The 13,291-nt window shown below is 51.0% G+C and overlaps 1 protein-coding gene across 2 annotated transcripts in view; it reads right to left on the bottom strand.

Annotated features, from left to right (window-relative positions):
- The window catches only part of LOC140459796 (hexokinase-2-like), a 65,861-nt gene that overhangs the window by 21,684 nt on the left and 30,886 nt on the right, over window positions 1–13,291 (bottom strand). For both annotated transcript variants that reach the window (XM_072554320.1, XM_072554319.1), the window contains exons 4-11: window positions 13,067–13,186; window positions 10,686–10,781; window positions 10,399–10,498; window positions 7,359–7,542; window positions 5,671–5,826; window positions 4,292–4,525; window positions 2,317–2,621; window positions 1,301–1,449 (exon numbers count right to left, since the gene is read on the bottom strand). In XM_072554320.1, the coding sequence (XP_072410421.1) occupies window positions 1,301–1,449; window positions 2,317–2,621; window positions 4,292–4,525; window positions 5,671–5,826; window positions 7,359–7,542; window positions 10,399–10,498; window positions 10,686–10,781; window positions 13,067–13,186 (1,344 nt within the window). The remainder of the gene's footprint in view (window positions 1–1,300; window positions 1,450–2,316; window positions 2,622–4,291; window positions 4,526–5,670; window positions 5,827–7,358; window positions 7,543–10,398; window positions 10,499–10,685; window positions 10,782–13,066; window positions 13,187–13,291) is intronic.

The following is a 13,291-nucleotide window of genomic DNA, read 5'->3' as shown; positions in this document are numbered from 1 at the left end:
AAGAGTTAATTGTGAGGGAAACGAAAGGCGAGAGGTTGAGGGGAATTGGAGGAAAATAATTTCACCCCGACGGTGGCAGAGTTGTGGAATACACTGCCTGGGAGGGTAGTTGAGGCCACAAACCTTTAAAAAGGGATTTGGACGAGCACTTGATATGTTATAACATTTAAGGCAGTGGGCCCAGTGCGAGAAAGTGAGACCAGTGCAGATTTAGTGTCCTTTTGACAGTAAGTGGGCCTAAGGATCTCGTCTATACTATTTGATTCGATGATCCTGTGTCAAGGGCTGTCACTCTCTCCCCTCCCCTCTGGAATTCAGCTCTCTGGATCAAGTCTGAACCATGGCTGTAATGAGGTCAGGAGCTGAGTGGCCCTGGCAGAACCCAAACTGGGCATCACTGAGGAGGTTACTACTGAGCGATAGCGTTGTTGATGACACCTTCCATCATCTTACTATTGATGGAGAGTAGACTGAATGGGACGGCAACTGGATTTGTCCTGCTTTTTTTGCACTGGACATACACCATTTACGACTTGGCAGGACTGCAAGAGCTTAGATCTGATCCGTTGGTCGTGGGCTCTCACTTAGCTCTGTCTATCACTTGCTGCTGATGCTGTTTGGCACACCAGGTAGCCCTGTTTGGTGGCTCCACAAGTTGACACCTCATCTCCAGATATGTCTGCTCCTGGCATGCCCTGCTGCACTCTCCATTGAACCAGGGTTGATCCCCTGGCTTGATGGTAATGGTTGAAGTGGGGGATATGTTGGGCCATGAGGTGAAAGATTGTGCGGGAGTACGATTCTGCTGCCAATGATGAACCACAGCAGCTCATGGACATTGAAGAAAAGAAAGAGAAGGAGAGGGTGCTTCTCCGAGCTGGTGTTATTTCCTGGGACGGGGGTGGGGGAATAAATGTACTGAGATGAGAAATTGCCCCTTGAACAGTGTGAGGCATTTCAGAGGGTGGTTAAGAGTCCACCGAGAGCCAAACGTGTGCCCAACCCAGGTCAAGGATGGCAGATTTCCATCACAAAGAGGGCATCAGTGAACCCGGTGGGCATTTCGCTTCACGCCAATCGCCAAGGCCTCCATGGTTGCCGATGCTTAAGCACTGCCTTTCTATTCCAGAACTTAGGGAAAATAAGTGTCGGATCCGTGTGACCAAAGTGGTACCCGCTACGCGACTCTCCCAGTGACGTGATCATTGTGCCGGCACCTCCCAGCAGCACTGAGAGTTCGGATGCCAACATTCTCATCTTGGGAGAGTCGAGTGCCATCTCCCCAGCACCTGGCACTCACCTCCTCTCCAGTGCCCTCCATGGCGTCGACGGGGATGGCGTAGATCTTGTTGTGCATTTCCGCCACTCGGCGTTTCCCGCTCCGAAGCTTCACAAGCAACACTCGGAAGTTTGTCCCGCCGAGATCGAGGGCCAGGAAATCGCCCTTTTCTGCGAGCGGCGAGAAAGGGAGGAACGGTCGTCAGGAATCGTGAGCCAGAAACAGCTGGTTGGAGAGTAACAAGGGAGGAATGCACGTGGCATGGTTCCTTCCAAATGCAAGGACCAAACACCAACCGCACCCCATCCCGCCTACCCACCTCCCCCATTCCAGGATCGAGGCCCAGGAAATATCCCTTTTGCAGCACGTGGAGGAGAAAAGGAGGGAACCATTGTCAGCAGTTGTGAGTGAGCGCTGAGGGGGAAACATCTGTGGCATTGCTCCTTCCAAGTGCACAGATCAAATGAGTCAACGGCACCATATTACGTTAACCTCCCCCCTCCACTTCAGAATCGAGCACCAGGAAGTATGGCTTTCTCTGGTGGGATGGGGAGAGGGGGTAGCAAGGAAGGAACGGCCGTCAGGAATCATGGCATTGATGGCATTGCGCCCTCCAAGTTCACGGATTATACGCCGACCACCCCCACACCGCCACCCAATTCCAGGGGGCGGAATTCTCTCCCCTCTCAATTTACCGAATCCCCGTAAGTGCTAGTTCCGGGGAAAGTGGTGGGTGAAATGGGCTCGTGTCCCAAGGGACAGGAGCAACCAAGGGACGGACATCAAAAGACTAGAGGGTGCGGAGGGGGAGGTTTGAGTGAGTGGACACTAGAAGAGCACTGGCATCGGCCACTCCCCAATCGCACCCCCCCCAACAAAAATTGGGAGGGTAAACCCAGACGGAGCGATGCCTGGAATAAACAAAGTAAAGATGCAAATGTGAGGAGAGGGGAATAAATCCCAACCATAACACACACCGCGCCACACCCCATCCCCCCCCCCCCCCCCACCACAATGGTGATTTGGCCCAGCCATACCTGTCCCGTCGGGGGTGGAGCGGACGTAGGTGGGCAGCATTTTGACAGGCGCGGTGGCGTGCCCATCCTTGGTCAGACCTCGCTCCATCTCCGCCCGCATGCGCTGCTTCACCTGGAGGAGCTGCTTCTCGTCCAGCGTCAAGGCCCGCAGCGTGGCCTCCCGCAGCTCCTGCTGCTTGGCCAGCCGGGAGGCCACCGCCGTCACCATGGCAGCGCCCTTGCCGCTGCCGTCTTCCGAGGGCAGGAAGCGGACGTCGCACCACGGCACCAGCCGGCGCACAGACTTCTGCAGGCGACGGGCAAACCTGAGCGAGAAACAGGGCAGGTGTGAGAAGGGGAAGGTACAAACGTCAATTAGGCCTCAGGGATGGCCCCGAGAAAGAGACAGAGAGAGACAGACAGGCACAGAGAGAGAGACAGAGAGAGAGAGAGAGAGAGAGAGACACAGAATCAGACACAGAGAGGGAAAGACAGAGGGAGAGAGAGAGAGAGGGAGAGCGCGAGAGAGGGAGAGAGAGAGAGAGGGAGAGAGAGAGAGAGAGAGAGACAGAGACAGAGACAGAGAGAGAGACAGACAGACAGACAGACACAGAATCAGACACAGAGAAACACATAGAGAGGGAAAGACAGAGAGAGAGAGACAGAGGGAGAGAGACAGAGAGAGAGAGAGAGAGAGAGACACACACAGAGACAGAGAGAGAGAGACACTCACAGAGAGACAGAGACAGAGAGGGAGAGACAGAGAGAGTGAGAGAGAGAGAGAGAGACAGAGAGAGAGAGAGAGCGAGCGAGCAAGATACATAAGGGCACACTGGGAAAAAAACTTGGCAATATGGTGACTTTGGGCTGCACAGTGGCTCAGTGGTTAGCACTGTCACCTCACAGCGCCAGGGACCCAGGTTTGATTCCAGCCTCGGGCGACTGTGTGTGTGGGGTTTGCACATTCTCGCCCTGTGTCTGCGTGGGTTTCCTCCCACAATCCAAAGATGTGTAGGTTAGGGTGAATTGGCTGTGTTAAATAGCCCATAATATTCAGGGTTGTGTACTCAGGGCATTACTCAGGGCTTCGTCAGAATCATTGGCGACCTTTAAGCGGCATTTGGATAGGTACATGGATGGGTGCTTAATCTAGGATAGAAGTTCGGCACAACATCATGGGCCGAAGGGCCTGTTCTGTGCTGTATTGTTCTATGTTCTATGTTCTATGTACTCTAGGGTAGGGGAATGGGTCTGGGTGGGTTACTCTTCGGAGGGTCGGTGTGGACTGGTTGGGCCAAAGGGCCTGTTTCCACACTGTAGGGGTTCACTTACATGATTCTAATAGGGAAGGCCAGTGGAATGTGGGGCCTTTATCGCAAAGGGAATGGAATATACAAGTGGTCAGGTTTTGCCAAAACTGTACACGGCACTAGTGAGAACCACAGGTGGAACACTGTGAATGGTTTTGGGGCCCTGTATCTGAGGAAAGATATCTGGATTAGTGGTGCTGGAAAAGCACAGCAGTTCAGGCAGCATCCGAGGAGCTGAGGAAAGATAGACCGCCCATTGGAGGCAGTTCAGAGGTTCACTCGGCTGATCCTGGGGATGGAGGGACTATCTTACAAGGAGCCGTTGAGTAGGTCAGGGCCTATACTCAGTTAAAAGAATGAATGAGACAACCTTATTGAAACGTACAAGATTCTTAGAGGGACTTGACAGGGGGAAATGTGGAGAGGTTGCTGCCCCTGTGGGAGAGTCCAGGACCAGAGTAAGGGGTCAGCCATCGATCACAGAGATGAGGAGGGATTTCTTCACTCTGAGGGGATTTTCTACCACAGATGGCGGGGTCGTGAAATCTGCTCATGGCTTAGCGACAGGTCTTTAAATCAAGACGGGTTTCACCAGGAGTTGGAGCCAGTGGAAGGGAGATCGACCCAGCCCAGCGCCAGTCTGAGCCCTGGGGCCGATGGCACGCCAGCGAAGATGCCAAGCTTACTGCGGGTGCTTCTTGTAGACACTCCCGTCCACTCCGATGGTGGTCCGCAGCCTCTCGAGCCCTTTGTTCTCCTTGAGGCGCCTCAGGACCGCGGCCAGGGTGGCGGCGCAGAGATCCGATGAGCGGCTCGACACGATGGTGCAGACCCGCTGGGTGGCCGCGCAGTCATCGGCGCTGGCTTCAATGCCCAGCTTGGCGAGAATCTCCTGAGCCTTCTGCAGACCATCGCTGTCCCTGGGTTGGGGGGGAGGGGGGGGGTGAGGGGAGAAGAATGTAAAGGGCACTCCATCGACTGGCATCATTACCTTCGTTGCCCGCACCCCGCTTTACCCTCCACTCCTCTCTCCCAAACCGGGCGCAACTCCATCCTGGAAACAGGGAGAAGACCCTTCGATGGCCCCACACCATTCTATCCCACCTTCAACTACCACTCTCCCTTCCCTCACATCCTTCACTTTCCCCTGGAAGATCAAAATATAGAAACATATGCGTGTTATGTAAGGTATGAACAGCCCAGTTGGCACGCAAAACACTCCTTGTTACTGTATCTTGAGTTGGGAAGTCAGGTTAAGGTTGTGCAGGACGTTGGTGAGGCCTCTTTGGGAATACTGTGTCCAGTTCTGTTATAGGAAGGACACTGTTAAGCTGGAGAAGGTTCAGAAGAGATTTCCCAGGGTGTTGCCAGGAAGGGAGGGTTTGAGTTATAAACAAAGGCTGGATAGGCTTGTTATACTGTAACGTAGGAGGTTCAGAGGCCACCTGATAGAAGTTTATAAAACCAAGAGGGGTTTAGCTAGGTTTGATGGTAGTTCTCTTTTCCCTAGGGTGGGGGATTTCAAGAATAGAGGCCACATTTTTAAGGCGAGAGAAGATTGAGATTTAAAAAAGGTATCAAGTTTTACACAGGGGGTGTGGAATGAACCTGCAAAGGAAGTGATGGATGGGGGTACAGTTACAATTTTGAAAAGGCTTTTGGATAACAACATGAATGGGAAAGGTTTGGAGGGATATGGGTCAGGAGCATGCAGGTGGGCCAGGTTAGTTTGGGATTATGGTTGGACCCCAGGGTCTGTTTCAGAGCTGCATGCCTCGGTTTGACAACCAGAAATCAATTTCCCCTCTCGAAGAGATACGTTTGTAAATGACGGCAACGCGATTTGTTTCACATGCCCAGAATAGTTCAAAGCTCCCTCCCTGACAGACAGTATTACTCGCGATTGAGTAGATGCGAAAATAAATAGGGCGGACCGGAGTCATTCAGACTGCTCCCACTCCAAAGCCAGAGTTTCTCCGGGAATTCCTCTGTCGATCTCAATCTCCTGGCACCCGCTCCATCAGCCCCCTCAGCAAGAAGCATTTCAGATCAACGCGGTACTCACTTCTCAATCGCTGACACGTATCTGGTCTCAAAGTGACCTTTGATGAGCAGCTCTGGTGAAAGCTTTCCTTCGAATAACAGGCCATCTTTGGCCATTTGGACGAGGATAATTCGGACCAGCTCCCCCATGTACATTCCACTAATGAGCTTCTCAAACCTTTGAAAGAAACAAAAACGAGTCATCAAGGGCCGCAGTGTGCTCCCGTTACAGCGTTTCCAAGCCCACTATACCAGAGCTGGCGCTAATGCCACGCAGGCGAAATGCAGGCCCAGCCCGGTCAGAGAACAGAAAAGAACAATTAAAAATCTGAAATGAGAAGCTACATATGTCACAAATGTTGAAAAAACCGGGGTCACTAATGCCCTGAAAATCGGCCCCTCCCCTCGATCCACGTGACTCCAGAACAGTCTAAAGCAGTCAAGAATGTTTATAAGATAGAGTTAGATCTCGGCACCAAAGGATACAGGGGGAGGGGAGGGGGGTTGTGGGGAAGAGAGAGAGAGAGAGAAGAGAGAGAGAAGGGAGAGAGAAGGGAGAGAGAGCGACAGAGCGAGAGAATGGAAAGGGGGAACTGAATTGGATGAAATGCCCTAATCTTCCGAAAGCGCCAAATGGCTTGCTCCTGCTCCTATTTCCTCTATCACTCTGGGCATTGAGGAACAGACAGTCAAAGTGAGAAGGTTATGTTGAACCTGTATATAACACTAGCCTGGCTTGAGCTGAGGCTATCATGTCCAGTTCTGGGCCCCGTGCTTCAGGAAGGATGGGTAAGGACATCAGAGAGCGTGCATTGAAGATTAAAGAGGACAGGTCCAGGAACAAAGTCCTTTAGTTATGAAGATAGATGGGAGTTGCTGGGTCTGTGCTCCCTGGCAATGGGCTGAATGTCCTCATTCTGCCCTCAGTGATTCTGGGAGAAGGGGGGGGAAGAGAAACCCCAAGATGTTACTCTCTGGTCTGGCCAAGTTTACATTCAGCTCAAACTCTGTTTGACTGCATGGCCCTTTGGGTAATTTACATGTTGGAATACTCCCTGACGATCACTCTTTCACATGCACTCTCTCACAGATACACACAAACACACACACTCATTCACACTAATGTACATTTGCACACACAGATGCACTCAAACACATAAGTGGATTTACACACACACGTACAAAATCTCACACACACACACCACAGGAGACGCAAACATTCACATGCACACATACACAAACTCTGACACACTCCCACAGACACCGACACACACAGTACAAACCATAGATTTCACTCCCGTTACAAAGGCCTTGTGCTCATTGTGAAGAAGACAGTTGACCTGACCTTTATTTCCAGTGAGTGTTCTGACAATGTAATCACCTACAGGGTAGGGGCTGTCAGCATACACACGGGAGGGACATGCCCTCGTGGCTGGTATATGACAACTTTATTGGTGCTGCGAGAAAGCACAGCATTGTCACCCATCCCGAGCTGCCCTTGAACGAATTTCACAAGTCAATCACACTAGGCCCAGACTGGGTGAAGACGGTAACTTTCCTTCCATGAGGGGACGTTACTGACTGGCGATTTGAACACCGATCGATGATTGTTGTGGTGGTCGCCTCTGCCGAGATCAGCACTCAGTGCCAACACCCCAGTGCCCAGTCATCGCCACCCTCCCCCCCCACTATTACTCCGCACCCACTCACAGCTGCTTCCCGGGGTTGATGGACCCTCTGTCAATCTCTCGGTCAAACTCCGTCCGGATATCGTCCAGCTCTCCAAAGTCTCCGAAGGCGCCCCACTCCATGTTGATACACATCCTGCCCTCGTCCCCCTCCACCATGTCAATGTACTGCATCTCCTCCATGTAGCAGGCATTGGTGCCTGTACCTATAAAATAAAAAAGCTACTGGGTTACCGAGCTAAAGAACAACACCAGGTCACTTCATTTCATATTTTACCACCTCCACTGGCGCTGAAGGTACCTATCACTTCTGCATAAAATACTTTCCTCACACATAGTCATAGAGACATACAGCATAGAAACAGACCCTTCGGTCCAACTCGTCCACGCCGACCAGATATCCCAACCCAACCTAGTCCTATCTGCCAGCACCCGGCCCATATCCCTCTAAACCCTGGCACGGTGGCTCAGCGGTCAGCACAGCTGCCGCATGGTGCCAGGGTCCCAGGTTCCCAGGTTCGATTCCAGCCTCGGATGACTGTGTGGAGTTTGCACGTTCTCCCTGTGTCTGCTTGGGTTTCATCCGGGTGCTCCGGTTTCCTCCCATAGTCACAAAGATGTGCAGGTCAGGGTGAATTGGCCATGCTAAATTACACATAGTGCTCAGGGATGTGCAGGTTAGGGTGGATTGGCCATGCTAAATTACACATAGTGCTCAGGGATATGCAGGTTAGGGTGGATTGGCCATGCTAAATTACCCATAGTGCTCAGGGATGTGCAGGTTAGGGTGGATTGGCCATGCTAAATTACACATAGTGCTCAGGGATGTGCAGGTTAGGGTGGATTGGCCATGCTAAATTACACATAGTGCTCAGGGATATGCAGGTTAGGGTGGATTGGCCATGCTAAATTACCCATAGTGCTCAGGGATGTGCAGGTTAGGGTGGATTGGCCATGCTAAATTACCCATAGTGCTGAGGGATGTGCAGGTTAGGGTGGATTGACCGTGCTAAATTACCCATAGTGTTCAGAGATGTGCAGGTTAGGGTGGATTGCCATGCTAAATTACCCATAGTGCTCAGGGATGTGCAGGTTAGGGTGGATTGGCCATGCTAAATTACCCCATAGTGTTAGGTGCATTAGTCAGAGGGAAATAGGTCTGGGTGGGTTACTCTTCGGAGGGTTGGTGTGGACTTGTTGGGCCGAAGGGCCTGTTTCCACACTGTAGGGAATCTAATCTAATCTAATCTGATCCCTGTGGGAACACGCTGGTCAGGGATCTCTGGTTAAAAAAATACGCCTCCACAACTATCCTCTGTCTTCTATCACCAAGCCATTTACATTCAACCTACCAACTCACAGTAAATGCCATGTGATTTAATCTTCTGGACCAGTCTCCCATGAGGAGCTTGTCAAAGGTTTCATTTAGTAAAGTCTGCGTAGACAACATCCACTGCCCTATCCCCATCAATCACTTCCTCAAAAAAAGCAATCTGATTTGGAAGAGAAGATCCCTCCTGCACAAACCACGCTGACCACCCCTCATTAGCCCGCTCTTTTCCCCATCCCTAAGAATTCTGATATGAGGGATGGCCAAAGGGGAGAGAGGAGTAGGATTTGTTTTTAAATCGGCAAGGTGGAGGGGGTTACGATAAGCAGGGAATGCGCTGTCTGACAAACTGCAGGAGAGAAAGGGGAGGAGGCCAGGAGCTGAGCTCAGGTGGAGGAGTGGGCTGAGATGGAATACAGAGCTAGCACCAAGTCAAAGGGGCCAAAGGGGCCAAATGGTTCAGGCACCCTCACAGCCTGGCAACGCAATCAGACTGATATCGTTGTTGGAGGCTAAGACGGTGAAGATTATCTAAGATAACAAAGAGATCTTGATCAGGTGGGCCAGTGGGCGAAGAAATGACAGAAAAATGCAGGGTGTTGCATTGTGGGAATGCAAACCAGGGCATGACTTACACAGTTCATGGTAGGGCTCTGGGCAGTGTTGTCAAATAGAGAGACCGAGTGGGTGCAGGTATATAGTTCCTTGAAAGTGTAGGTAGGGTAGTGAAGGATGTGTTTGGCGTGCTTGCCTTCATTGGTCAGAGCATTGAGTTTAGAGTTGGGAGGTCATGCTGCAGTTGTACAGGATGTTGGCAACATTTGGAGTACTGCGTACAATTCTGGTCGTCCAGCTATTGGAAGGATGTTATTAAACTGAAAAAAGTGCAGAAAAGACTTGCCAGGATGTTACCGGGACTACAAGGTTTGAGCTATAGGATAAATAGACAAAGTATTTTCCCTGGGGTGGGTGAGTCCAGAACTAGAGGGGTATAGGTTTAGGGTGAGAGGGGAAAGATATAAAAGGGATTTAAGGGGCAACCTTTTCACACAGAGGGTGGTGCGTGTATGGAATGAGCTGCCAGAGGAAGTGGTGGAGGCTGGTACAATTGCAACATTTAAGAGGCATTTGGATGGGTATATGAATAGGAAGGGTTTGGAGGGATATGGGCTGGGTGCTGGCAGGTGGGACTAGATTGGGTTGGGATATCTGGGTCAGCATGGACGGGTTGGACCGAAGGGTCTGTTTACATGCTGTATATCTCTATAACTCGAAGAGGCTGGATAGGCTGAGGGATGATGTCATCGAGGTATGTAAAATCATGAAGGGCTTGGATAGGGTGAATAGCCATGGTCTTTTCCCCAGGATAGGGGAGACCAGAAGTAAAGTGCATAGGTTTAGGGTGAGAGGGGCAAGATTTAAAAGGGACCTGAGGGGCAACATTTTCACACAGAGGGTGGTGCATATCGGGAACCAGAGAAAGTGGTGGAGGTGGGAATAGTTACAACATTTAAAAGGCATCTGGACAGAGCAATGTTCAGGAAGGGTTCAGAAAGAGTTGAGCCAAATGCGCCCAGTTCAGTTTGTGCAACCCGGTCGGCATGGACGTGTTGGGCCGAAGGGTCTGTTTCCATGCTGAATGACTCTGTGACCTGAGCGCCAATTCCTCCCCTATCCCCACTACGCCAAGATATAATCAGAAATACAAGAAGTTTAAAAACATAGGACCTACCAACAATCAGCCCAATCTCACAGTTGTGATCATCGTAACCGCAAGTCATCATGGTCCCCACTGTGTCATTGACGACGGAAACAACATCAATGTCAAAGTCCTGTTTCACGAGAAGGGGAGGAGAGGGGAGAGAAATTCAGTCAATGTTTCACGGCGAGACGCAGTTAATCCCGGAGTACACGGCTGCTCGCATCTCCTCCCACAGAAACCTCTCCTCCTTAACAATGCAACTAAAATTAAAAGTAAAAAAAGAGCCTTCCTCAGAGAGCAAAGGTGCCAGGTCTTACCCCGCGCCTCGTAATCGCCTGTCGGAGGAGAGCGACCACATCGCGCCCCTCCACTCCGCTCGCCTTAAATCCCTTCGTCCAGTGAACCAAGATACTCTGCAGCAGAAAAGCAGGGAGAAAAAACACGACCCAAGTTACACACCACACTCTAAAGCAACGGGCTGCAAAGGTTCGAACCAACAGGAGGTGATGTATTGGTGTAAAAGCTGGAGCAGAGGGAGCTGGGGGCACATCTACCCATTGCACAAGGGGAGAGAGCAGTTTATAAAGCACACACTTTTCGTCAGCTTTATTAATTGGGGCACAGAGCACAAGGAGTGAGTTTACCTGGTGCAAGACACCGGTTAGGCCCCAGCTGGGGTATCATGTACAGTTATGGGCACCGTATTATCAAGAAGGGCGAACACATTGGAAAGACAGGCGACAGAAGCGATTTACAAGAACGGTTCCAGGATGAGCAACTTCTGGGCCAAAGAAGTCGGGACTGTTCTCCTCGGAGAGGAGAGGGAGATTTTGAGAGAGAGGTTTTCGAAATCACGAATGAGCGGGAGACAGTACAGGGGGAGAAGCTGCTCCTGCACCTGTCGGAAATGAGAATGAGCGGGGTTGAGATTTATAATGATGTGCAAAAGAAGCAAGGGGGAACTTGAGAAATTTGCTTTGACTGTGGAGGTCATAGAATCCCTACAGTGTGGAAACAGGCCATTTCGCCCAACGTGTCCACACTGGTTCTCCAAAGAGTAACCTGCCCACACCCATTCACCTACCCTATTGGTCTACACTTCCCCTGACAAATGCACAAAAGCCGATATATCCCTGAATACTATGGTTAATTTAGCATGGCCAATTCTCCCTAACCTGCATGTCCCTGAACACGATGAGCAATTTAGCATGTCCAATCTGCCCGAACCTACACATCCCTGAGCACTATGATCAATTTAGCACAGCCAATCCACCCTAACCTGCATATCTCTGAGCACTATGGGTAATTTAGCATGGCCAATTCTCCCTAACTTGCACATCCTTGAGCACGATGGGAATTTAGCATGGCCAATTCTCACTAACCTGCACATCCCTGAGCACACTGGGTAATTTAGCATGGCCAATCCACCTTAACCTGCACATCCCTGAACACTATGGGTAATTTAGCATGGCCAATCCACCTTAACCTGCACATCCCTGAACACTATGGGTAATTTAGCACGGCCAATCCACTCTAACCTGCACATCCCTGAGCACTATGGGTAATTTAGCAAGGCCAATTCACCCTATCCTGCACATCCCTGAGCACTATGGGTAATTTAGCACGGCCAATCCGTAGTTGGGGATGGTATGCGCCTGCTGGAAATGCGGGGGAGGCAGTTTCAACTGAGGCATTGGAGAGGGGCATTGACGGGTATTTATCTAGGAATGAGGTGCAGGGAATTAGGGAGAAGGCAGGAGATTGGACACAAGGTGGGGAGAAGCCGGGTGCAGGCACAAATAGTCTCTTCCGGCTCTGTCATTATTTTCCACTCCAGCCTTTTCCCTTTTCTCATTCAGCTGGAAATGGGAAATCGGCACGCCATTTCTAAAGGAGCAATGCTTAAGGTGACGAGAAGATGAGGCCCCAAAACCAATTGCATTTCTGAGACCAAGATGGGGTGAATTCCGCGATTGCATGCAATTCTGAATTTCGGCTGCTCAGCTGGGATTTCCAAACTGACCATCCCCCAGCAGAATGCGCTAGCTTTTAGACCTCAGACTTCAAAAGAGCCAGTAACACCAATCACTCACCCATGAGGAGAACCACTGTCAATTTACAACGTTGGCCTACTGTCTACGATATCTCTGTCAACAACTGGAGGTACACCGTGGCTCAGTGTTGAGCACCGCTGCGTCACGGCGCCAGGGACCCGGGTTCGATTCCAGCCACAGGTGACTGTCTGTGTGGAGTTTGCACATTCTCCCCCCCACCGTGTCTGCGTGGGTTTCCTTCGGGTGCTCCGGTTTCCTCCCACAGTCCAAATATGTGCAGGTTAGGGTGGATTGGCCGTGCTAAATTACCCATAGTGCTCAGGAATGTGCAGATTAGCATCGATTGGCCATGCTAAATTACCCATAGTGTTCAGGGATGTGCAGGCTAGGGTGGATTGGCCATGCTAAATTACCCATAGTATTCAGGGATGTGCAGGTTAGGGTGGATTGGCCATGCTAAGTTACCCATAGTGCTCAGGGATGTATAGGCTCGGTGCATTAGTCAGGGGAAATGTCGACCAATAGGGTTGGGGAATGGGTGTGGGCAGGTTACTCTTCGGAGAATCAGTGTGGACTTGTTGAGCCACACTGTAGGGTTTCCATGACCTCCACAGTCAAAGCACTGCGGTGTCTCTTTCTCTCACCTCATCCAGCTTGGTCTGTTGACAGGGGAATGAGAAGGTAAAACCGAGAGGGAGTTTCTCATTTTTGATGTCCAGTTCCTCCATGACGCTCGCCAGGCAGTTGGCGATGTGATCGAAGAGCTGAAGAGGGAGGGAGGAAGGGGAAAGAGAAAAAGTAAACAACTGTCCAGTGCGTACAGTGGCATTGAGGGGGAAACAATCGCTTGTGTCAGGCCCAGCACTTAT

This window comes from Chiloscyllium punctatum, chromosome 35, assembly GCF_047496795.1.
Source record: "Chiloscyllium punctatum isolate Juve2018m chromosome 35, sChiPun1.3, whole genome shotgun sequence".
NCBI classification, from domain to species: Eukaryota; Metazoa; Chordata; class Chondrichthyes; order Orectolobiformes; family Hemiscylliidae; genus Chiloscyllium; species Chiloscyllium punctatum.
The sequence above is the reverse complement of the archived record's forward strand: the minus strand, read 5'-3'. Positions and strand labels throughout refer to the sequence as shown.